We start from the raw sequence: 27289 nt of genomic DNA, 5'->3' as shown, positions 1-27289 counted from the left end.
TATACTATACGGTGACATTTGAAATCAAAAGTACACAAAAAGCTGTAGAAAGTAATCCTTAGAGCTTATAGTATTATATTAGCAATGGAAATTATTCAGATTAAATAGATACATGACATTTAAAGTTGTCATTTTAATATTGATTGCTTTTTGGCAAAGATAGAAATGACCCGTTGGTTTTAACATTATGTAGAGCGAGTGTGAAAAACAAACGTAACTCAGCATGAATGATTCAGATACAAACAGCTTCATTTGAGGTAGTTTGTCCATTTTCACTAGTGCTTTATGAATTTTAAGCTTCTTAGTATTAATTTAGCAACAGCTTACAGCAAACATAAATAAATAACAGTAATTTGATATGTTGATCTTTATATGGCCTCTAGGGGGCAGGCTAAGACACAATGAAGAATGTCTTAAATTTCAAATTTGGCCTAAAATGATGTCTGGGATTGTCCTGGTACATGTCATCTGCGTTTGGAATATGTACAATTAGCTTTTAATTACATATATATATTTTTTTTACTCTGTTCTGAAATGTGTAATCTGAATTTGTCAATGTTAAATCAGCAAAATATCCTTTTGTGCCACAGTTGGATTTCACATTCTCAGCAGGTGTTTGGTTATTACCTCACTTCAAATTCCAATACAAAGAATGCCTCACATTATTCATGTTTTTCTTTAACAGTTGGCAACCTATTGCATTAGTTTAGCCTGTCAGCAGGATTTAAAACCTTTTAATCCTTAGTTCGTAGTTCAAGGCTGAAATTAAAACTGTGCAGGGCTTATTTACATCCTGCACAGGTCCCCCGTGGGACGGCACGTGGCCCATTCGCCCTTCAAACTGCTCAGATGGTGTGATCCTCAACAGGGCAAAGCAGCAGATATTACCTGGGAATCCCACAGGGACTGTAATGAACATTTGGAAAGGGAGTGAAATATGTGGCTTTAGCATTGACTCTTGAGTAAACACTAATCCAAACAAGGTTAAAATGTTGAAGCCACTGTTGTTCTGGTAGATGAGACTGAGATCTCGAACAGTGTAGAATAATTATCAGCAGATTACATCCATATTTATATTAAATAAATCATTATTTGGACATCTGTAAGAGTTATTAAAATTTTTGAAAATACCTAATATAATCAATTACAACTATATTTTTCTACAGATCAGAAAAGTTAACAAAACGGTTTACTGCTTAGAACAAGGATGTAATAAAATAAAACAAAAAAGTTTATTCTGTCATCATAACAACCCTTTTCACATTTGTTGTGCTTGTCCAAAAACCGAACATCATTATTTGTACACTATTTCTCCAATAAAAAAAAAAAAAACTTCCATAAAACACCACAAGTTGTGGTCAAAAAAAAAAAAAACCCGAACATCATTAAAACTGACTAAAATGCATTAAAAAGTAAAAGGGTTGAACATACAGATAATATAGGCAAATAAACATTCTACAGTTGATGAAAGGCCAAAGATAAAAATTGGCATTTTTGGTATACAAGCAATTAAGGCAGGTGTGGATCAGTGTTTGTACATATTCATATCCAAGGCACCCAAGAGACACATTCTTAAAAATGTGTCAAACAAGCCAAGCTGTGGTTTAAAAAACAGCCCATACTATCATCTCAACAGCAACTACATAGTTTTACACTAGTGTAACTATTCTCAGAACATAAAACAGTGTAAAAATTGTCATTAGAGCGGCCATCAGCATGAGAATGTGATGTGGTCCATCTCTAGGTAGTGTCAAAATAATTACTTATATTTATTACCTCACTACTGACCACTTGATGTCAATCATAAACCTTCTAAAAGATTATTACTGGTTATATATGGAAACAAGAAGCTCCATTCTAAAATATACACCCAGGCAAGTGGCACGATAAATGATAAATAAACCTATTTTTAAACAGGAATTCAAGCATGTCCAGTGCCCTCAAGAGCAGTTCACACCTTTTCACCATTACAGCTATTTAAAGAGCAATGCACACTTGTGAAACACTAAATGCCTGTAGTGGATTAAATAATATCAACCTTTTGGCTTGCTTTTAAATCTTGGGTCAATGATTGTTAACAGACTTCCTCAGCTTTTCCACCCTGTTCTTAAGAGAATAGACATCTCTTCTCCAATAACAGACTTGTGCATCAACTTGAAATCCAGTGGTGGATCCAGTAACAGTGATAGAGTTCAGGCTAGTCTTTAAACCAGGCTGCCAGGCCAGGAGACTACGGTCAATGTGACTTTGTTCTTCTGCAGTTTCAGCATTGGGATCAAGGAGGAGTTATTCATGCCAACTGTAGTGACTCCATTCACAGCCACGATCTCATCGCCGCACCTGCAGGAGAGCAGGAGGGAGTCAATAAACAAAGCAGCTCCTTTTATAGAGGCAAACTCGCTGCACTCAAGAAAATGTTCATAATAGCTTGTAAATGATGACAACTGGAGCACAACAATTAAAGGGATAGTTGACCCAAAAATGAAAAATCTGACATTCATGAAAATTATGGTTGAACCACTGCGGTCACATGGACTATTTTAACAATGTCCTTGCTACCTTTCTGGGCCTTGAACGTGGTAGTTGCATTTCTGTGTATGCAAAGTCATAAAGCTCTCTGATTTCATAGAAAATATCTTAAACTGTTTCGAAGATGAACAAAGGTCTTGAAACAAGATGAGGAATTTTCATTTTTGGGAGAACTATCACTTTAAGTCACTTCTACACTACCATTCAAATGTTTTGTGGTCAATAAGATGTTTTTGTTTCTCTTATGTTCACTAAGACTCAATTTATTTGATCCAAAATACAGTAAAACCTGCAGTATTGTGAAATATTATTATTAACTGTTCTCCATTTTCACACATATTAAAAGAGAATTTATTCCTGTGACGGTAAAGCAGAATTTTCAGCATCATTACTCCAGTCTTCAGTGTCAACAATTCTTCCTCAAGAAACATTTCTTATATTTTAAAAACTTTTGTGATGCTTCATATTTTTGAGGAAACTGTGACTTTTTTCTGTGTTCTTGGATGAAGAGAAAAGTTCAAAAGAATGTACTGCATCCTTGCTAAATAGAATAATTAATTTCTATCAAAAACAACAAAATCTTACTGACCCCAAATTTTTGAATGGTAATGTAGTTAAAGAGGACTGAAGACTCACTTGAGGCGTCCATCAAAGTGAGCTGGTGTTCCAGGCACTATGGTTTTAATGAAGAAGGGCTGCTGGCCACGACTCTCCTCATATCCTCCAACGATACTGAAGCCCCAGCTCTCACAGTTGGTCTTCATCAACATAATATCACGACACCAGTGGATGTAGCTTGGGATTAAATAGATGTGGTCAAATTATGATTTTTGATCAGGTCTAAGCCCATACAGCCACATATTTACCCAAAAGTTACAGAAGAGGAAATAAAATTTGAGTTTTGCTCTCAATAATCCATATATCTGAAAAAAAAGAAAAAAAAAAACGTACCTGGGCAGACCCAACCAGCGGGTCCAGAAAGGAGCCCAGTTAATGTCGTCCTCTTTGGGTCCCTCCAGTGTGTCCATGTCTTCTCTGGTGCTGGATTCTCCGTCCTGTTCCTCCTCCTCAGCAAAGGTTTGGATAACTCGCAGTGTTACTGTGTTCTGAGCGGCCTGAGTCTTTAGGATGGTCACCGCTTCATTGTATGTAAGATGGGTCAGGTCCATATCATTTATACTCAGCAATACATCACCTGCAGCAGCCATTTCATCACAGTTAACAAGCATTGCACATGATGCTCAGAGCATTTTATATGGAGACAAGAGGAGAATGACCTGTTTTGATGGTGCCGTCTCTGTGTAGGCAGCCCACCGGCTGCACACTAGTGATGTAGACGGGCAAACGGCTGCGGCAGTCTCTCCCACCTGCGATGGTGATGCCTAGAGAGTGTCGAGGCTCCTTCTTTAGACTCACTGTCTTCTCTTGACTGGAGAACCCAACTGGAGGCTCCTGAATCCAGATAATGTACATTAAACGACTTGCACAACACAAATTTAGTAAAAAAAAAAAGTAAAAGCAATTTTTCCAACAGCTGAATTAAGTTTCATGCACCTTTCAAATAGTCATGTAAACACTGTACCAGTCCAACTATGCCAGACACTGGACTATCAGATCTAGATTTTGCAATGGGATTGTAACTTGGTTTTATCTACTATGCACAATAACTTTTTGAAATGTGTGCCGTGTTCACCAAATTTTTATTAATTTGATCAAAAATACAGTAAAACAGTAATATTGTAAAATAAAATTGTGAAATTGTATTTATTAGATAAAATAGTACTATATGCGTTTTCACATTTTTATTTTTATTTCAACATTTGAAAATGTAATTTATTCCCGTTATTCTAATATGCTGATTTGAGGCTCAATAAACATTTCTACTATTACCAATGTTGAAAACAGTTTTATTCCTTATTTCTGTATATTTCTGTAAAAGCCATGATATATTTTAATCATAACTTTATTTGAATTTTTTTTCCTGTAACAATGTAAAATACAGACTACAACAAGCCTTGCGTTGTGAGTATGCTCTGAAAAACAGTTGATGCTTAATTCTTTAAATATTAATTATGGTTAAAGTTATGTATACTCAAAAGACTGTACCTCAGCTATGCAAAAACTTACAGCAGACCCATTGTAACTGCATGCAAGCATGCTTAATATTTAGTAATTGTGTTTTGGAAAGTTCTGTATTTGGGGAATGGGTGAAAAGTGAAAGTTTAAGATGTGCCTGACTCCTGCGGTGAAAACATTTGTAAAAGCAAACATCCCAGATCCTGCTGCAAAGCAGGGCAAGCATGATTTGAACAAGTACAACATGTTCCTGGATCAACATCCTTGTTGATCCAGGAACATCATTCCAATCAACCAATCAAAACTGAGAGACAACTTTTAAGGAAATGTCACTATAAGGCTTACAATCAGGAACAGGTGCTTTTACACCCTTAATAGGCAAGTTTAGTTTTTTTTTTTAATTTTTGGACAGTAATGTTGATCCAGGATCAGCAAAAGATGTTGATCCAGGAACATGTTTTACTTGGCAAAATCACGGTGACCGCAAAGCAGAGAGATGCGTTAATGTGAGTGGCCCTGACACACTGCCATCATAACTCATAGATTGTGGCAAAACACTCTCCTTTCAGCATCTTCTCCAGACCTCCAGAGGGGGAGGGGTGGCCCTTCCTCCCAGCGTGAGCTCAAGCTTCATCTCCGCAGGTGAAACCTAACTGTCACCAGCTTTGATCCCCAGCTATAAACAAACACAGTGGCTGCAGCAGTTTAGAGAGCAGCACCCCGGCCTTTTGATCAGGGACGGGTCCCAGAGAGAGGGGGGGGTCTCTGCTTTTATCTCCCACTATCCAGCCTGTGTTTGCTGCCTCTGCCTTCAGCTGGTGAAGAAGTGTCACAAAAGCAGGGTGTGACTGGCCTCTGGATGAAAAGTCACCTCTTGTGCACACATGTGCAGGCAGCACAACCTTTTGAGAGTGAGGAGTTGTCGTCATAGCACAGAGCCCCTCCCTTCGATATCACAGTCTCCGCCATGTTGGCAGGACACCGGCAGCGAAACAGGATTGTTTACATGTGTTATTAACCCTGTAGTAGAGGAGGTTTTTGCAATTCCGCACTGTTTTACCATGCCTGGAAGTTAATGCTGCGTTAAAAACTGTTCCAGTACCTCACACGATACATATGGAAAACATAGGAACAATGGAATACAGTTTAGGTTACACAAAGTGCAAAACAGTGGTATTTGGAGAAGCTCTCAGGCATTCAAAATATCGACCCATACGAGCTCCCTGCAGCGGAATGGCACAGAGACCTGGACCATACCTCCATGCACACATATGGACATTGTGAATTATCTTGTTTTGGTATAAGATACTACACAATTCAGGAGTTTAAAAGCCACAAATCTTTGGAAAGTTACGAGGCTTTCTGCTGCGGCTGGGTCCATCTACAAGCCTCCAGGTGGTGAAAACTGCGTTGCACTGGCCTAAGTAAGTTTATTCACATGCGTATTAGCGTGTTGCAATTACACATCGCATTTAGCAGACTCTTCTTGACCAAAATTTTCAAAGTAACTTAAATAACTGCCACTGTTTCGTAAACACTAGATTGTAACGAGATGTTCAATGTACACAAACGTTTCCAACATCTTTTGATGTAGGCTAAAGCTGTGTATGTTTAGTTATAATTTGATTTTAGCCCAAGGACACATATTGTACCAGGTTTTTGTGTTGGGGGGCTGCAAAGTGGACCAGCTCTGGGTTGGCTAGGATAGTTAAATGTGTGATTGCAAGATGTAAATGTCCTGGTTAGATTAAAGCCATTAACAGCGTGAATGCAAGGTGACCTACATCGTAAACAATATAATTCACAATGTCCATATGTGTGCACGGAGGTAAATGGTCCAGTTCTCGGTGCCGCTGCAGGGAGCTCGGTGTGCGCTTGGTGTGAACTTGTTACTGTAAGGTCCCCTTTCTTTCGCCTTTTCTTTCTGCATTGCTTTACTTTCTCCATTTCTTTCTCATATTCGTAGATCCGTCTCTGTTCCACCGACATAATAAATGTGTAAAAATTAAAGAGCTCTGAGATGTTTAGTCGTGCCTCTGTGAAGTTCTGAAGGCATTGCCCCTGGCAACCGATAGCGTGTCCTACCATCATGGCCGACCGGCTCAGACCCCTCCCAAATCGGCACGTGACTCCTCACTCTCAATATGAAACATGGAACCAAGCTTTTGCCCACAAGTTGAACTATAATTACAAAACACCGCTCTTTTACTTTTTGATCCATTTACATGGCCAGGTAATGTATACAGTGCATTCAGAAAGTATTCAGACCAAACTCTTTTTTTATTTTGTCATGTTGCAGCCTGATACTAAAATTGTTTAAATTCTTTTTTTTTTCTTTTTTTTTCACATAATAACAAAGTGAAAAAAATATTTTAGCAAATGTCTGTAAATTTATTAAAAAGAAAAACTTAAATATTACATTTACATAAGTATTTGCAACAACAATTGAAAAATGCCTTCCATTTCTCTTGATCATTGCTGAGATGTTATTAAATTGAACAAAAGTGACAATAAAAAGACAAAACAAAAAGTCTATTGCTGAAAATGCTGTTCTTTGGAAAACATCCTTTTGGATGAAGAATCACCATTTCCACAAAAACATTAAGCAGCACAGCTATTTTCAGCACTGATAATAATAATAAATGTTTCTTAAGCAGCAAATCAGCATATTAGAATGATTTCTGAAGAATCATGTGACACTGAAAACGGGAGTAATGGCTGCTGAAAATTCAGCTTTGCCATCACAAGAATAAATCACATTTTAAAATATATTACAATCGGAAACAGTTGTTGCTTTTACTCCCTTTTAAAATATTTAAAACAACAACAACAAAAAAATATTTTATTTATATATATATATATATATATATATATATATATATATATATATATATATATATATTAATTGGGATTGGGAGTGAGCAAAAACTTGCATCACCCAAGTAAGACCCTTTAAAACGGTCAACATTATGATTAGGGCTTGGGAAGCACACTTTTTACCTTCATATATTCGGATCGTCGCTTGAAGTATTGAGGTTCTAGGACCCTCCTGGCTCCTCTGCTCTGGCCCTCACCACCCTCCTCTGAGAGATCAGGAAGTCTCATCACAACGAAGTTCACACGCATTTCACATGCCTGCCATACACATAACAGAGCATAACAATCACTTACATTTACTATAAAACCTGAAAACTCAATCTAGTGTTTAAAAGTAAGAGATTGTATTAATAGTAGTTTGAGACATCCACTTTTTCTCTCTGAAGTGATTCTGTCTGTCTGTTCCGGACCTGTATGATCTGAGCTGCGCTCTCTGGGGTGCCATGTCTCAGGTCCTGTCCGTTGATGCCCAGCACTTTATCATTGTTCCTCAGTTTGCCATCTTTGGCAGCCAGTCCCCCAGGCAGCAGGTCCAGGATGAAGACTCCTGGCTCCTCAGACTTACGGATGAGTTTGATGCCTAGTGGCTCAGAGCGCTCACGCTTTACCAGGGTGACCTGGATGATGGTGCCGTGGTTCTGGTTAGGATTGGGTGATTGTGACGGGGGAGAAGCTGAGGATTGAGCAAGATGCTCAGGCCGGGGCTTGAAGCCTTTCTCCTGCATGACAGTTAGCCTGACGCGGGAACATGACTGCCGAAGCACAGCAACAGCACGACTGTGGGGGATGGATGCCAAACTGACATCATTCACCTGCAAAGATAATACCGTTAGTTTAAGGTTGCAGTGTAATGCAATGAACTACAGATCTTTTCTTCCATATTGTGCCATTTAAATGCTAAGTGAAACAGATTATCAAAAAAAGAAAAGAAAAGTAAGACAGGGACTTCTGTACACTATTTATTGTTTGGGTGGAGGCAGCTCTAAAGGGTTTTTATATGGATTAAATGATTGGAGAAATCTGGTATATAACGCCACCAAAGAGAACATTAAACATTACAAATTAATTTTTTTTAAATGAAACAAGTATGGATGAATCATTTACAATATGCTAATAAGATGCATTTATAAAATAGATAAAGGCTGTCCAATTGCACCAAATTTACACCTAACACCTATGAGAGTCATTTTGGTTCATTATGCATCATGTTTATAAGCTAAAACAACACTACTTTTTCTATTATTCAAATGTTTTTAAAGACGTTTAAAGTCAATATTTGTACTTAGACTCAGTCCTTCATGAAGTGAAAGCATTGCCTTGATATCCGTTCATGTGGGAACTCAGGTTAAAGTCTAACCTTTATTTAAGATCCAACCAGTATGCTTTGTTTTCTTTAAAGAACACCATGTTAAAAGATCCTAAAATAATGCTGTTATTTATGCTTCTGGACCCAAAAAAAAAGAGAGAAAAGCTTCCTGCCTGAGGCTTGGAACAACCCTTTGTGATAATCAATGCTGTGTTGAACCAGAAGGGGAAAAGAGAGATCCCATTTCAAGAAATAAGATATCTTAGCCATCCACAGATGTCTTTATAGGCCTTAGCTCCCTAAAAAAAAAAGTCAGAGAAGCTCCGCTTGGGATACAGATCATTCTAGGCTTGACGGTTGACTTCATTCAGATTTCCATATATATGATCTCAGAGAAGACAAGATGGAGGCATTCATTAAAACTCAATGTTGAATTTGAATGTGAAGACAGTCGTGCTGGTTCGCTTTACTAAGGCACTGCATTCCAGGACGGCCAGGAGCAGAAATCCTAGGAGAGCGTAGGATTGTGGGAACCAGAATGTAAATTTGCTTAACTGAACTGAATTGTAACTGAGAAGCACTACTGTGTAACTGAGCTTTTTAAAGGTGAATTCTGTAGTTTAGTACTAAGTTAAAATCTTTTACAAATACAACAAATACAATGTGCTTTTGTGAAGAGTGATGTGAATAGTGTTACTCGCACAGGATGAAGACTGTACAAAGTGATTTAATTATGTATTTCGCTGTTTTGAAATGACATGATCCACTGTGTTTCAGTAAAAGGTGTTGCTCATACTCGCTAGCTGCCACATCTGCAGATAACACTAGTAGTGTTGTTTGACATGAAAAGAGAAAAATTAGATGGTGGAACACTTCTTATCGTGCTTTATGGGATTAAAGAAAGATTCTGATCCTCTCATTATGGCCAAAGATCTTAAGCCAAAGACCAAAAGACTTACAAAGGCAAAAAACAAGCGTAAACATCAGTACAGCTTAAACAAGGTGGAAAGATTTGATGACTGAGACCGAGTTGCATCTATTTCAATGGCACAGATAAAGGAATTAATTGCCGTGTAGTAGACCAGGCTCTAAAACTGACTAGATTCATTTTAATAAAATCCTGATCCACATCGACAGATGGCAGTGCAAAATCTAACACCACTGTGGTATTGGTACTTAAAGTACACAAAGAACAGCAATGCTAACGTTAGCTAAAGAACTACTGAATGCCCCATTTTCTGAAATCAGTCTTAAATGAAATTTGAATTTTCAAATTCGAATGACTCCCTTCTCCATCTTCCATTCTGGAACTACACAAACAAACTATAAATCAGCTAAACATAACCAATTAGTGAAAACTTGTGTAAAGTGGGTCAGTTCTTAAGAACATTTATTGAACTAAACCTATTTTGATACAAGTCCTATGACAGAATTTGTCTACTCAACTGAAAACAGCTACATTTTTATATGGTCAATAATGGAAATTTCCTGACATTTGGGAAAGCGGGATCTTGTGACCTTTATCCAGGGATGTGACTGCAATGTGAAACACAATGACACTGGGGTGTGTACACTGACAACATGTGAACTAGATAGAAAAACAGATTCAGAGAGATAAAACCAGTGGAAAATATCTAATGGGTTCAAATCCATAGTGATTGACAACCTAAAAGAAACACAATAGCATGACTAGCTGAGATATGCCTCACCTCTAGAATATGATCTCCAGGAGCCAGCTTGCCATCCCGTGCAGCCAGTGAATCACGCACAATCTCCTGAATGACGATGTTGCCCAAGGGTGTGTCCTTCCCTCCTACTATACGCAATCCCAGATCCTCATCTGGATCCTCTTTAAGCAGCTCCACCACAGTCGCCTCTGCCACAAGACTGGACCTCAGAGAGGTGTCTGGAAACCCAAAAGACCATCAGGAACCTGATTTACAAATGCTTAAAAACTAAGTAATTATGGCAGTAACATAAGCAGTTTGCTCGTGGCTGCTTTGGAGTGAGTCATTTATTTAGGGAAACACACAAATGTATGATGTAATATTCCCATGAGATATTGAAAGAGTTGCTAGGTGACTTTATGACTAACAGCATTTCCATTAATCCATATGACAGGTCCAGACTCCCCCCAGGTGTTTTAGAGCTCTAATCAGGAAAAAAGTTTATGTGAATCTCCGTGAGTGTACATGTTCTCAGACAGTGACAATTGTTGCTTTTAATGCCATAATTTATTTTGATACAATATTAATAACATCCTGACACGCCTCAGGTATCTACTGCCAAAATTAAGGGCAACATAAAAGATTCCCTCTGTTTAGGTTAACCAAAAGTAAACACAGCTGCAAATCAATTTCCACAGCTTTTCACCGTCAGTGCTAAACTATTCTCACCTTTACTCCTGAGCTACCACAAAACAAAAATGTTACAACTGTAAATCACCCCCTCCCCCAAAAAAAGAAACACCAAGAATGTGCTTTATTTTTTTCCTAATCTAATCCTTATCAGGTGGTGTACAGTACAAAAATAGATATTATACAAATATTATATATGTAAAGAGACCGCAAAATTTAATTTCTAAGCCATTACTAATGAACCAATAATTATTTTCCTGCTACAATCAATAACCAACATTAAATGTATTATTTTACCTAAATTCATTAATAATAACACACTAATAGTATATAGCTATAAAATGCTACATAAAATGATTTTTTTTTGTGATAATTTTTTGATGTGTTATTGTGAGTTTGCAACAATGTTAAAGATTAAGTGTAGATTAAGTGGGTGTTAGATGACAGCAAAACTAATCTAGGGGAGGGGAAATATGCATGAACAATTAAATATCCAATACTCACCAATTAAAAAAAAAACTGCAATATGATCTGATAACCATTTTGGTAACGATATTCCATACAATTATTAACATACTCCTGATTTTAATTAAATTTGGAATATCATAAATTCTTTGATATCGATCTGCTAACGCTCATATGGTTTTGTAATAATATTTGTTAGAAAGGGTACAAGAAAAACAGAAAGTGCTGCTATACCATCTTCACCCTCTTCAAAGGCCGGATTGACCAATCCAGGTTCTGAGGGTCCACTGAGTTGACCTGTGCGTGTGATCGGGGTAGACTTGTCGTCAGCTAAATCTCCATCCGATTTGCTTCCCTTTAACTGGTTCCAGGAGGGTCTCTTTTTTCTCTCTGCCTCTTCCCTGAGTCGTCTGAATGCAGGACATCTGAGAAAGAGAGAATTAGAGTACACTGAGTCAGAGAGAACTACTGCATCATTACTCAGTGGTCCGCTGTTAATTAACCTACAAGACATTCATTACCAGATGGCAGCAACAGTAACTAAAAATATCCTAAACATGCACCAGTGCTGACTACTGCTCTGGATCTTCCATATTCAGGAGTCAGCAGAAAACAGCAGCGAAAAACAAGTCAGTGCTTAATCGGATCGGTGCAAAACTACATAGCATTTATTAAAGATTGAACATACTCAGGGAGTGTGAATTCTCAGTACAGAAACAAGTGGAGCTATGCAGATGAAGATGCAAACAGGCTTTTCTGCTGCATTGCAGGGATGGAGATGGTACAGGTTAAAAAAAACAACAACAACAAAAAAAAAACCTTCCAAACAGCAGATTCAGGTCTAGTCTGGGTTTCACCATGTCAACACCTCTCTCCCCATCCCACAGCTGCTCTCTCTGTGTTTACATTGAGCTCTCCCTGACCACATGAACTATCAGCCAAAAAACCTTTAGACCACACTTTACATCACAGAAGATAAGAATATGATAAAACGGCAGAAAGAAAACCCATGTAAGGGAGATGAACACTGAGGCACACGGTCATTCTATGCAGTGTTCCAATAGTTTATACAGTAGAGCAAAAACACCAAAGTCATGGGTTTTATTCCCTAGGGGATTTTCCTTTTTTGCATTTCATATCATCTATATCATATACTATGGGTTTGGATTCAGTGAATTAACCATTTAGTGATATATATTTTAGATTTTCTATATTTTATACTGAACTGTAAAAACTATACGTTTGTGCAACTAAACAATTGTGAGCAGGGTTAAACACTTAATTCCACTTAAAGGGGTCATATGATGCGATTTCAAGTTTTCCTTTCCCTTTGGAGTGTTACAAGCTCTTGGTGCATAAAGAAGATCTGTAAAGTTGCAAAGACGAAAGTCTCAAATTCAAAGAGATCTTCTTTATCAAAGTTAAGATGTGGAAAGATCTGCATCACACCGCCCATATGTTCACGCAAAGAAAGGAGGCGTAACTTTTATTCTCGCTGTTGCCACCGGCACCATGTTGTGGAGACACTGTTTCATTGTGAGAGCGAAAATACTTTGTTTGGCCTTACAAAAGAGGACACAACTAGAAATGTTCCAGAACAGTTTAACCCAAATATGTGTGCAATGCATTTTACGGAGGATGAGGACTGTTTCCTGTGAGATAGTGATGTGTCGTTCGTGAACGAATCTTCTTTTTGAATGAATCTTTTAGGTGAACGAATCGTTCTCGTTCACGCAATCCACTGACTCATATTTCTCGTTCACTGAAGTTCCTCCCTCCACAGCAGCGCGGCGTTATTAGCAACGCATGCGCAGCTCGGTGAACCGGGTAGCTCCGTGAACTGTTTCATCCTGTCAAAGAGTTACTCAACCTCGAGCCAATAGCTTTCGAGTATGACATGTGATGGAGCATGTGATTTGTTGAATGTAGTGAACGAATACGCCCTTCAATGAACGAGTTTCATTCATGAATGAAATGAATGAGAGTAAACTGGGTTAGTCTGCCATTTAGCATTTCAATCTCGCAAAATGCAAAGCGCAGTTATAGGTACTGTGCACACGCTTGTATTCATATTTAGCATACAGAACTCCACGTTTAATCCCCGATTTATGAATGTGAATACAACCCGAATTCCGGAAAAGTTGGGACGTTTTTTAAATTTTAATAAAATGAAAACTAAAGGAATTTCAAATCACATGAGCCAATATTTTATTCACAATAGAACATAGATAACGTAGCAAATGTTTAAACTGAGAAAGTTTACACTTTTATCCACTTAATTAGCTCATTTAAAATTTAATGCCTGCTACAGGTCTCAAAAAAGTTGGCACGGGGGCAACAAATGGCTAAAAAAGCAAGCAGTTTTGAAAAGATTCAGCTGGGAGAACATCTAGTGATTAATTAAGTTAATTGATATCAGGTCTGTAACATGATTAGCTATAAAAGCTTTGTCTTAGAGAAGCAGAGTCTCTCAGAAGTAAAGATGGGCAGAGGCTCTCCAATCTGTGAAAGACTGCGTAAAAAAATTGTGGAAAACTTTAAAAACAATGTTCCTCAACGTCAAATTGCAAAGGCTTTGCAAATCTCATCATCTACAGTGCATAACATCATCAAAAGATTCAGAGAAACTGGAGAAATCTCTGTGCGTAAGGGACAAGGCCGGAGACCTTTATTGGATGCCCGTGGTCTTCGGGCTCTCAGACGACACTGCATCACTCATCGGCATGATTGTGTCAATGACATTACTAAATGGGCCCAGGAATACTTTCAGAAACCACTGTCGGTAAACACAATCCGCCGTGCCATCAGCAGATGCCAACTAAAGCTCTATCATGCAAAAAGGAAGTCATATGTGAACATGGTCCAGAAGCGCCGTCGTGTCCTGTGGGCCAAGGCTCATTTAAAATGGACTATTTCAAAGTGGAATAGTGTTTTATGGTCAGACGAGTCCAAATTTGACATTCTTGTTGGAAATCACGGTCGCCGTGTCCTCCGGGCTAAAGAGGAGGGAGACCATCCAGCATGTTATCAGCGTTCAGTTCAAAAGCCAGCATCTCTGATGGTATGGGGGTGCATAAGTGCATACGGTATGGGCAGCTTGCATGTTTTGGAAGGCTCTGTGAATGCTGAAAGGTATATAAAGGTTTTAGAGCAACATATGCTTCCTTCCAAACAACATCTATTTCAGGGAAGGCCTTGTTTATTTCAGCAGGACAATGCAAAACCACATACTGCAGCTATAACAACAGCATGGCTTCGTCGTAGAAGAGTCCGGGTGCTAACCTGGCCTGCCTGCAGTCCAGATCTTTCACCTATAGAGAACATTTGGCGCATCATTAAACGAAAAATACGTCAAAGACGACCACGAACTCTTCAGCAGCTGGAAATCTATATAAGGCAAGAATGGGACCAAATTCCAACAGCAAAACTCCAGCAACTCATAGCCTCAATGCCCAGACGTCTTCAAACTGTTTTGAAAAGAAAAGGAGATGCTACACCATGGTAAACATGCCCCGTCCCAACTATTTTGAGACCTGTAGCAGAAATCAAAATTGAAATGAGCTCATTTTGTGCATAAAATTGTAAACTTTCTCAGTTTAAACATTTGCTATGTTATCTATGTTCTATTGTGAATAAAATATTGGCTCATGTGATTTGAAAGTCTTTTAGTTTTCATTTTATTAAAATTTAAAAAACGTCCCAACTTTTCCGGAATTCGGGTTGTATATAATATACAAACTGTCTGACCAAATGATTAAAATGCTAATTAGGCAAGAAAACCTTGTGCTTTGTTCATCTGAACAACTTTATTAGACTTTATATATTGAATACGATTATGCATACATTTTAATAAAGCCAGATCAGTTTTTGTAACAAGTGAATACGTTCGTTGACTTAAGACATAACACATAATACACTCTTTTTTGTCACCTGCTGGCATATTTTGTGTAATACGAAGAAATGATCACTGAACGAATCAGTGAACGATTCTTAACGAATCATTTTGGTGAACGAACTGAAAATGAACAAATCTCTTGAAAGAATCATAATTTCCACCACTACTGTGAGAGTAGCCTACAACGTGATGTTTAATTAACAAATTTTGGGAGAAGCACATGCAGATAATCAATGTGGCCAATTCACTATCAATAACCGCTATCAACCACAACCACTATCAACATCCAGCCACCTTGAGAGAGAACCATGCGCAGATAATCAACACGGCCAATTCACCATTAGTAATCACATCCTCTGCCAAACCATGAGAGAGAACCACTAAAAATAATCATAGCAGCCTTACCTTCATTCTCTCTAGTCTTCCAGCGTCCCTCCACCAGCGACTCCTCACCGTCATACCATTCTGGGGGGGGGGGGGCACTCAGTGTTCGGGTCAATGCGTTACACAACGCAACGCAACGCATAATAAGACATTATAATCAGTATTTATGTCCCCACTGGATGCAACAAATGCCTCGTATGTAATGAGTTTTATTGTTTTTGTCTTGTCATGCTGAGACACAAGTCATCACAGTTTGGTGAGGGGCGTAACATTTCCATCACACGCTTAAGGCATTCAGCCAATCACAACGCACAGGATAGCTGGCCAATCAGAGCACACCTCGCTTTTCAGAACGATAGGCTTTGTAAAAGTGAACGCTTTTCAGAAGGCGGAGCATAGAGAAAAACAATAATATACAGTATGTGGAAAATAAAGTGGTTTTTTTTTCCTTAAACCACATAAACACATTTCATTACACCAAATACACAAAATAATGTTCTTTTTAGTAACATCATATGACTCCTTTAAAGTCTTTAACTAAACAGGCAAAAATTAAACACGTCAACTCCCATGTGTTCTTGGAAGAAGTGACGAGGCTGAAATATCTGCACACATTTTATAGTAATCACTCATGTGATTCCTAAGTAACTCCATTATGTAAAAGAGAGTCTCCCTGTTCTTTCAGTAGTTGGTCATATGGTCCACTCATGTCTATTCTTTAATCCTGCTCAGCTCTCTCAAATCTCTCTGTTCACATGAAACCTGGATAAGTGGAATTCCACTAATTTTTCAGCAGATTTCTTAATGGCTACATGTGTATATTTATCCACTGACTTCTCATAACTTATTTAATTTAATTTCTACAGAATGATATCTGCATTATCGATGTCTACATCTCTTCGACTTTATGCTGTGTTGCCCTAGTGATAGGTAAACATTTCCTTGGTGGCACGCACTAACCTGTTGTGAAGATGGGGCTGCAGCTCGCAGCGTTGCATGCTCTGCTGGCACTCGCTGCGGAACGGGCACAGCACGGACAGTTTGTCCAGGAGGTTGCGAACCAGCAGGCTGGAGGCACGGCATTGTTGTAGCTGAAGCCTCTGGCGGTCGACGGGACAGAAGTCCTGGTCATGCAGGAAGTTGCTGAGGCAGTGGAAGCAGTACGTGTGGCCACACGGCGTGTCCATGGGCTGCAACAGAGGCTGGAGGCAAATGTGGCACACCAGCTCGTCATCCACCTCATCCTGATATTCAAACAGGTGACTGTCCCGACCATCATGACACTGTCCACATTCCTTACACACCCGCGCCCATGTTACGCCGCCCGCTGGTGGAGACGCTTTGGGCTCGGCCATGACCTGAAGAAGTTAAGATGGACGTCCGCAGGGCTGGAGAGCTTTTGCCGCTTTCTCAGCTTGCAAACTCTACATCAGCTTCATCAGATGAGAAGCATTTAAATATTTCCAATCCAGAAAGAGAACAAGCTGTTAGATGCTTCATCTACACCCAAGTTTCTGTTGGAAAAGAGAACAAAGAAAAACTGAAACTCACGTCAAGCATTCTTTTTTTGGCTCATGCCGGCTGGACAGGAAATGACATGGATCCACTTAACCACAACAATATGGGAAGAGAGCTGCAGCTGTATCCTTTCCATGAGGATACAGAACTTGGCTAACTATCACTGTTCAATTCATTAAACGGTTTAAGCTCTGTGAAATGACAGGAGGGCAGCAGTCAAAACTCACCTACTAGGGCGAACAAAGCAGCTGCCCCAAAAGAGCAAGAATTTAAAACGAATAGTGTAGAAATTACAAGCTTGTTGTTATAACTTCATGCCCAATCAGTAATGGGCCATTTCCCTCTGTGAGCCACATAATCTCTGCTAAATACCTCTACAATGAAACCTTGTGTAACGTAACCTTAAATACAATACATTCAAGATGTTATGTGGTGTGACTATTTGAAAACTCAAAAATATTTTATGAATAAATAATTTAATAATATTATTATGAAGTATTAATAATTTTTTTTTTTACCTTGAATAATATATTTTACTTGGGGAAAAAAAGATGCAAATGTGTAGTCACATGTATTCAAAGTGTTAGCAAATACTTTTCAGTTGGTCAAACATGATATTTAAAAATGTCAATACAATCTTGAAACCAACATCAATTTAGTGCATGTTTTAAAAATTTCATTCTTATGTTTATATATTGTGGGTACTCATATGCCAGTGACCCTCATAATAACAATATATATATTTAAAAAAATCTTGTTTAGAATATCATAAATAAATAATGCTAACACTAGATCAAAACTACTATTGATTTAATACCAAAAAAAAGAATAACACAATGCAATGACACAATTACAAACTGGCACTATAATGGATAAGCAAAAAAAACACACCGTCTGCCATGAACGTGAGGTAATAAATCTCAATCATTATTCCAACCCACCTCAGATGCTGGCAGTGCAGTCAGACTCCCAGCAGCCACTGCATGAAAACAAGAAACTCAAGCCCAACAGCTGCGCTGGCCGCCTGCAGCCTGACTGAAACCAGAGCCCATCATCTCAACTCTACTAGGTACAGAGTGTGTTTGTGCGTGTGAGTGTGTGTATGCAAGGACATGCAGTTAAAGTGGACCTCAATAGACTGGAGAGAAGCGTTCAGAGTCCGGCTGTGTCGACCCAGGGGGAGGGGAGTGAGTGTGTGTGTGTGTGTGTGACGAAGGACGAGGGGGAGTGTAGACTGCTGATGTGGTACTAGTGCAGGCAGAGCATTCTAAGAACCAAGCTCAACCTCTGGCCAATTACACAGTGAGTTATGCGTGTGTGTTGTCCGAGGTCAAGCAGGACATATTTCTCTCACTCACTGACTTCCTTCATATTCTACAGATAACTGAATGGACATAACCCAGTGAGTGCAATAATTAACACAAAATCGTTGATTCACAACTCAAAAAATTATAACCACTAGGGGCAAATCAAGTAGAATTTATTTATTACTGTAAAGCGGAAAAATAATCTAACAGATAATATATATCAGGGGTTTTCAAAGATTTAGTAACAATGTTAAACAATCTTTAGCAAATATCAAAATATCCCATTTTCATACCGCACATTATCACGTTCTGATAAATTCACTTACAATATTTAAAATACCTGATGTTAAGTTTAAACACTGCTTTAGAAACAAAACATTATAGAATTTTCATTCGCAAACATTAGCAATAATGTGATATTTACACCCCTAATTTTAAGAATAATTTTCCCACCAACTGATCAAAATGCACAACACAACTGTATGCTGCTTGAAAGGCGCATGTGCCGCTCTGATGTAAAGCACACGAGAAGCACATGGGGGAACATGTGAGAGACTGGCTGAATGAACGCACATTCACTCTCTGACAGCAGATGGCATTAAACTGCAGAAAATGCAGCCCTTACCCTGAAAACCCAATAAATAAAGCAGCTGCTACTTTCTACAACATATTTAAATAATTTTAAATAGTCATTCAGATTTTGTGCATTCGCTGGTGTTCATCACTGCGTCAAATACTTAAATATTTAGACTGAATAGGCTATTTATTTTCAAAAAAAATTTGTTTCAGTTTAATCTGGACTACAACATGCACTAGATATTGTGTGAAAGTGTTTTGATTCTTTATTGTTAATTCACACTTTACATCAGGGCTTCATTAGTTAACATTAGTTAACAAACTGCCAATTAAATTAGGGAAGTCATGGCCTAATGGTTAGAGAGTCGGACTCCCAATTGAAAGGTTGTGAGCCTCGGGCCGGCAGGAATTGTAGGTGGGGGGAGTGCATGTACAGTTCTCTCTCCACCTGCAATACCATGACTTAGATGCCCTTGAGCAAGGCACTGAACCCCCAACTGCTCCCCGGGCGCCGCAGCATAAATGGCTGCCCACTGCTCCGGGTGTGTGTTCACAGTGTGTGTGTTATCACTGCTCTGTGTGTGTGCACTTTGGATGGGTTAAAAGCAGAGCATGAATTCTGAGTATGGGTCGCCATACCTGGCTGAATGTCACTTCACTTTTCACTTTTTAAAAATTCTTCTGAACATTCATTAATCTTAGGTATTCCCATATTTAATAACACTTTGTTAAAATCGAAAGTGGCAGCTGTTATTTAATGAGCCAACATGAATTAAGACTTGTGTTTTTTAAACAAAGATTAATACCTTCTGTAGAAAATGTAGCTATTGCTCATGGTGAATGTTAATAGTTAACTAATGAGGTCTTAATGTAAAGTGATACCGATTGGTCTTTATAGTTCTTTAACACTTTAATCTGAGTAAAACTTTTAACTTTATTTTTGTGTATTGCTTTATTGTAAGAAAAAAAGTTATTTAACCTGTTATACTGTATTATGAACACTTTTTTAAAACTAAATTCCAATACCGTGATAGTACCGCATACTGTGATAAAAGCATTAGCAATTAATCGCAACAGGAAAATTTGATACCAGCATATCCCTATAATGGAATATAGATAATATATATATGATTTTGGACCCTTCAATGAAAGTAAATATGCACAGTAGCTAAATAGCAAAAGTGCCTTACTAAACTACACAAACTAAGAGCAGCCTTGATAAACATAAAAAAAATAAAAAAAACCTACATGCTCAGTGATGCATTTTGTTAAAATTCCTTCCCCATTAAGCTGCGACCCTTGCTAAAATAGATGGACTCACCCCACAGCCTCATGGGAGTATCTTACACAATGGATGGAGACAAGCAGGTTGTCAATCTCTCCTGTCCCGTAATGATATAGTTTGTGAACCTTTCAAGGTTGAACTCCACTGCAAAACCTAAAGAAATCTAAGTCCACATTAGAGCTGAAACAACGAATCGATTTAACCGATTAAAATCGATTATTAAAATAATTGTCAACTAATTTAGTCATCGATTCGTTGCTAAATAACTTATTTGCCGTAAGCGGCTCATTTCTTGCATATTTCAAATCCGCAGTGACCAAAGTGTGGCAGTAATGAGCCACCGGAGGTTTTACTCAGCCAGTACAGCAGGAGAAGTAGCAAATAGCCAATAGCTGGCCTCGTTTTATGTCACGTGCTTCCCGAACAGCGTCTCTGCAGCATTCAGCGTGATGTGGGAGTACTATACTTTGAGCCTTCAAAAAAGGGGACGTTCACATATCGCGTCTTTTGCGCGCTCAAGTTCGTTATTTCCAACACCGCACCGCATCGAGTTAAAAACATTTCAACTTTTCAGAATGCAGCAAGCGCACCGCAGGTCATGTGACAAGAACTAACCAATCGGCTTCATCCTTCCCTGTAACAACGTTAAAAGCTCAGTCAAGATGAAAGGAACAGCTGATCATAGTTGTATATGGATTTCCATTTTGAAATAAATTTAGTAGCAGAGCTACTGCAAGCGATATTTTGAGCTGCAAATCCATTTATCCTTTGTTGAAATTTCCGCGTCTTCAAGGAGAGAGCACGTCATGGTTGCTTAGCAAAGGCAGACGCCTCAGGGGCGCAACTGCACGAGCGCTTTGGAAAGAAGGAGAAAGCGGTGCGCCTAGCGTTTTCCACGCGTTTTAAGGCGCGATTTGTGAACGGCCCCTAAGACTTTCATTTGTGCAGATTCTCCAGTACAATGTTGTTTGCAATTTGTTTAGTCGTAAAAGCTGATAACATTGCTTTTTAACAGTTAACATTTAAAGCTTTACAAACATGTTCTGTGATCAGTTTGTCGTTTACCAGTTCAAAATTCAGTCGTGCAGCCTAATTATGACTGAATGAGAGAGGTAAATGTTTAAAGATATTTGAAATTGACTTTTTTTCTAAGTATTCACTGCTCTTTTTCACACAGCAGGTTTTTTGTGTGTGTCCAATTTTTTTTTTCTGGACAACCTTCTGATGGATTTTACTTTAAATTGTGAGTTCCATTTAGGTTTCATGCCATTGGCACTTTTTTCGAAGGATTGTTTACAATTTCACAGCAAAAGCTATAAAGCTGTTTCCAAGTAAATAATAAAATACAATGCACTGCAATTTTATTCTGTTTTATCCTTATTCTTCGTGAAAATATGTTCTGAAAGATTCCTTAATAAGCTTTGTTCAGGATGTTAAACTACGTTAGGAGCTCTAAGGACTGCCATGGTGAAAACATTATTTGAAATCTCCTTGTGAAATTTGAGTATGGGTCAGTGTTCTGATTGCAGAAGAGTTCGACAAAGGATTACTAACACAATAAAACAACTCCAGGTATATTTTTGATGAGGATATGACAGTGCAAAATGGTTAAAATCTCTTAAAAATCTATGCTGAAGGATAAAGACCATTTATTAATAATTTACTTGGGGAAAAAATTGAAAAAACTAAAATATAAGTACATAAACAGATTAATCGTAAAAATAATCGACAGATTAATCGATTATCAAAATAATCGTTAGTTGCAGCCCTAGTCCACATACCTCCACAATGTGTCATTGACCTGTTTGTACACTAAACAGTCACTGAACATTGACTGTTTCAAAGTCCATATAGTGTTTCCAGATGTTAGGATTAACAGGGTGCTGATGTCATAAATTAGCACTATTCCTGTCCACCACCTACAGAACAAATGGCAAATCAAAGAAAACGTGAACACCCAGTCTGAAACATCTCACCTACCAAACTCTAGCAGGGGCCATGAATCATTCTCTCAGACACACCGTTACAGAATGAATACATGGACAATGGCACAGCTCCGACAGAATGACTAAGTTTGAAAAAAATATGAAAATATACCCTGGAGTTTTTCTTTACTGCCCTCCAATTCAATACAAACATGCAAGAAGCCTGATTAAACATTGTCTACTCTAGCCATTAATACTTGCACTGCTTCTAATCAACATATCTTTCTTAAAGAGACAGTTCGCTGAAACTGAAAACTGTTTCATCATTTACTCCCCCCACATCATTCCATACCTTTCTTTTTTTACTGTGGAACACAAAAGGAATAAGAAGACATAATTATAGGGAATGACAGCTTTAGTCACCATTCACTTTAACCTCATCTGTATGCTTTCAACATCTAGTTTTGTGTCCCACGTTAGAAGAAAGCCATGCTATACAAGACTAGATGTAAATAACCACAGAATTTTCATTTTCCGAATGAACTCATTTAATGTTAGAACAAGTTTGAACAACATACTTTATCTTCTACGGGAATAAACAGGCTAGCTATCTAAATAATACACGCCACAAGCAAACAACCAGAAGAATGGGACACAAAACGTATGAACCATATTTGTTTACTTTTGGAAGTCTGTTGCAGTTGTTTATTCTGAAAGGGAGACTCCACCTTCTCTAGGGAGTGACTTTAACCTTTTTATGAAGTCATACACTAATAATATAAACAGCATGTTATAAAAACATACAATATGTTTTAGGCTACTTTAATACCACATATCATCACATATAAACTATTTAACTTTTCTAACCTTTTTAATTCGGTCTGTGTTCTGACCTACACGTTGAGACACACGAGAAAGAAGAAGCCATAAATCATTCATCAATCAGCTGACGGGTGATTCTGATGGTAACCTGGACAACCGAGTGACCTTGAATTACATGTTGGGCAAAGAAGCAATACAAATAACGCATGTGTTTCTTTGTTTAACTCAGCCTAATTACCTTTATCTTCACAACGTACGTAACCTGCTAAAAACACCTAATGTGTTCGAGGTGACCTGTTATGAAAGAAGCGGTTTAATGTTCGCTTTACTTTCCTTTTAATCTCTATTTATTCACATTCGTTGACAATAAGACAACAACAGTAGTTTAAAGAAGAAGTTAAAGTAAATATTGTAAGATTGGTGTGTTGTTAAGTAAGAAAAGATACGCGCTGGATATTTCACGCTCAAGACCGAAACTACTCTTACCTGTGCGGATTTTCCGGAAGTAATAAAACACAGACGCGGTTGAAATATAAAACATAAACCGCCTTCACTTCGGCTAAACTCCAAAATATGAGCTTCTCATCATTTGCTTTCCCAAGTTCAAATCACTGGGCAACACGGCAGGTATTAATAAACCGTGGGCGAGGCAACCAGCACGAGTTTCAGGCAAAACGAGTCGGATCTGACGCTTTCACAGGAAGTTTGCGCAGGTAGAGAACAGATTCACCTTTGGACTCAGCGCGTGGCGTGCGGGTGCGACTATGTGTAACGCGGGAAAAATACTGCATTTGTAAAATATAACTGTGAAGTAGGGATACTTTTTAAATAATTAAATGTTTACAATGCACAGTGAAGTTATTGCCCCCTGGGCTTCTTCCACTGTGTGGGGTAAGTTTCCACAGTGCTAATAAACGGTATAAATAATTATGAAATACCAAGAAAATCATGCAACAGGAGGAAAATATGGATGAGAAACCATACAAAATTATCACAACATTGTTTTGGCCAACAATTTAAGATACAGTGTTGGGGCAGTGTGTGCCTACCAATCAATCAATATACAATTCAGAAACAAATATATAGCCTACAATAGGCCTACATTTTAAAAACGTAGTAAATATAAAACACACAAGAACTTGTAAACAGACCCAATAGCAATAACAGTGTGACTTTACATTTATGACAAACACCCTCATGCTGAGAACATAGCTCAGTTAAAAACTTTCTTCATTTTTAGCCTATATTGTTGACACTTGTTTGAATGTTTTCCAATTAGTTTTATTGTTCTTGTTTTCTAAACTGTTATAACAAAAATGATAATGACATTTTTATTTTAATTATGTTTAAAATTAAATTTCCTAATATCCCTCTAATTCAAAAAAGTGTCTGACAACTACCCCATGTACACAAAATCTCAATAGATTTATTTATGTGGCTTTGGTTAATCTGCAGGGCTATATTATTTTTCTTCTGCATGACTGTAGCTATAAATATTGTGCATTCTCCACATGTTTTGACAATAGTGTTGTTAGCGCTGTGAGAATAGCTGAAATTTGAACTCAGACAACACTTGTATGGGCATAATTCATTTTGGTATAATGCACTTGTCTAACTGTTAAGTGTCCTCATTTAAACAATTCATGTGAATAATTGTTTTATGGATGCATAATTAACATATTAATTGCAAATACCTTTGCTTTAGTCTATGAGTGTTTTTTTATCAACTGACAACTTAGCAGAAGTATATCTCAAATTAAACTTTTAATAATAACTATAATTTTAAGAGAATAGCTCTTATGTGTTAATTGTTCTCTTCTACTCAGAGTGAGGGCAAAAAAGTCTTCCTAAATGATGTCCAATAAAGTAATAATTCTTTGTTTGTGATCCTGCCAGTTAAAGCTTTTTGACACTTGAACAGTGTCGGCTTCTACCCCCTGCAGGATGCAAGGGAAGTCTCCTCTCATAAAACCTCTGTGCTGAGGCTTGTTCCCCCTGTGATTTATGCCCCTGTAAGTCCAGAGCAGGCAAAGACTATTGCAGATCAAACCAATCACTGTTCTTTGTTTCATAAGGTTGTCCATCCCTCAAAATACTATACTAAGTAGTGTCCATTAGAAATTACACAGTCATTAGAAAAGAATCAAGGGCAAACCTACAAGCATTATGGCAAGCAAAAGCTGGTTTTGCAGTGAATTATGCAAACTATTTTTATATTTGTCATTGTTGCTAAATGTTGTTGTGTGAGCATGTACACTTGTCCAGCAACAATACACAGAGTGATACACAAACATCACATAAGTTAAATTGATTTAGCAAAAGCAAACTAAATAAAATTGTTTTCATATGCAGGGATCAGCTGTGCGAGTGCCACATTTTTGCAGCTGTCCCCAGATGTTTACACTCACGATGGATGACTGACAGTGAAAGCTTGTCATCGTGGCTGTGGTAAGTTATGTAACTTGTAGAATAAATAATATATGTTTTAAATCCTTTAATGTACAGTCTTTATTTTATTTATAAACTGATTGGCATTTATAACCATAGTGAGATCTGATAATGGTACAATACTTCAAATGCATCAATACATCACAATACAATACATCAAATGTGAATACAACAGAAATTCATTTTCCTGCATTAGTATAGCCACTGTATTCTAAAACATTTCAGTTGTGACCCTGGCTGTTGACGGGAACGTCTGTGTATGAAGACACAGTCAACGTGAAAGGAAACGAAAAACAACAATGGCAACAATGAGTAACAGACTGACCCTTTTGCTGAATCAGTCCTATTGGCTCCTCTGTTTGAGCACAACTCCCTCAAAAAAAGAACCTGTTTGTCTTTCCTGGGATCAGTAAACATCCTCAACACAAACAGAAGAAAGTCACACCACCAGGGCAGCTGCGCTCTCACTGTATGTGTCTATTGATGTCTGTAGGAGGGAACTGATAATGAAGGTTCCTATGTCTTTGTCGTTGAGCCATGAACAGAAATTAGACTTAATGCTTAAGACTGAAATCTTAATATAAAGAATTTATTTTGTTTATACATTTTCCAAATTTCTTGTCATGGTCAAATGATCAATCCACCACTGATTTGATTCATCCATCCATTCATTTCCCAATCGACTTGTCCTGGGTGAATGGTCCTGGATAAATATTTATTTTATTTTATTTTATTTTATTTTATTTTATTTTATTTTAATTTAATTTATTTTATTTTATTCAACTAATATTTTACAGACTGTTTGTCATGGATGGATGACCATTTCATTTCATTTGATTTTATTAGATTTTTTACAATTATATTTAATTGTATTTTATTCATCCATTAATTTCCAGACTGCTTGTCCTTCATGGATGACCAGTTTATTTTATTTTATTGATTTGATTTGACTCATCTGATGGCCACTCCATAGTTGATTTTATTTTAATTTCAAACTTTTTTATTAATACAAAGTAAGTTTTTCTTAAGCTTTACATGTGTGGATTGCAAAAGTGCATTGTCATTAAAGAAATGTCTTTGCTAGATTATTTAATTATCACTTTCCCCCCTTTATATAATGAATACCAGCCAATACACATAATTACCTATACACATGTGTACTATATATATATCCACTGTAACATCCTGCATCTTTCTTTTAACATGCACACTTACAGACCTGGTGCAGGTGCAGTGAATATTACAGCTCTGTTGCTAGGAGGACCAATGAAAGCACATTAACTCCACAGGCAGTTCCCCACATCTTATTCAACGCCCACCCCCCTCCTCCGTCAGCCAGACAGCCAGGCATCTGTTTCAGGCTGCAGCTTGCACCCCCAGCCTTCAGGCTCTGTCTGGCATCCACATGCAGGCCCTAAATCAGTGCCTAGGGAGCACACAGACACAGCCCACCCCCGCTACACCTTACTTTGACATTCGAGTGTCACTTTAACAATCTGCAGCCCTCAAATTAGGAAAA

General features: G+C 37.9%; 1 protein-coding gene and 1 long non-coding RNA gene across 4 annotated transcripts; one reads left to right on the top strand and one right to left on the bottom strand.

The window, feature by feature from the left end:
* Positions 1 to 1210: 1210 nt before the first annotated feature.
* LOC132109533 (ligand of Numb protein X 2-like) lies at positions 1211 to 24042 on the bottom strand. 2 transcript variants are annotated; one of them, XM_059515686.1, is made up of 11 exons: positions 23809 to 24042; positions 16850 to 17403; positions 11845 to 12035; positions 10498 to 10694; positions 7893 to 8294; positions 7606 to 7740; positions 3807 to 3981; positions 3481 to 3724; positions 3166 to 3324; positions 1397 to 2340; positions 1211 to 1305 (listed from the first exon to the last, which is right to left on the bottom strand). In XM_059515686.1, the coding sequence occupies exons 2-10, from the start codon at positions 17242 to 17244 to the stop codon at positions 2205 to 2207; spliced, it is 2034 nt and encodes a 677-aa protein (XP_059371669.1). In that variant the 5' UTR covers positions 17245 to 17403; positions 23809 to 24042; the 3' UTR covers positions 1211 to 1305; positions 1397 to 2204. The 2 variants fall into 2 exon arrangements, with proteins under 2 accessions (XP_059371669.1, XP_059371668.1); XM_059515685.1 differs by lacking the exon at positions 23809 to 24042 and adding an exon at positions 18349 to 18512.
* LOC132109534 (uncharacterized) lies at positions 18353 to 26487 on the top strand. Of its 2 annotated transcripts, none has more exons than XR_009424516.1 (3): positions 18353 to 18476; positions 25675 to 25770; positions 26036 to 26487. It is a non-coding gene; the product is annotated as an uncharacterized LOC132109534 (long non-coding RNA). The 2 variants fall into 2 exon arrangements; XR_009424515.1 differs by lacking the exon at positions 18353 to 18476 and adding an exon at positions 23903 to 24035.
* Positions 26488 to 27289: the final 802 nt, after the last annotated feature.

The sequence above is a fragment of the Carassius carassius genome, chromosome 29 (assembly GCF_963082965.1).
Source record: "Carassius carassius chromosome 29, fCarCar2.1, whole genome shotgun sequence".
Taxonomy (NCBI): domain Eukaryota; kingdom Metazoa; phylum Chordata; class Actinopteri; order Cypriniformes; family Cyprinidae; genus Carassius; species Carassius carassius.
The sequence above is the reverse complement of the archived record's forward strand: the minus strand, read 5'-3'. Positions and strand labels throughout refer to the sequence as shown.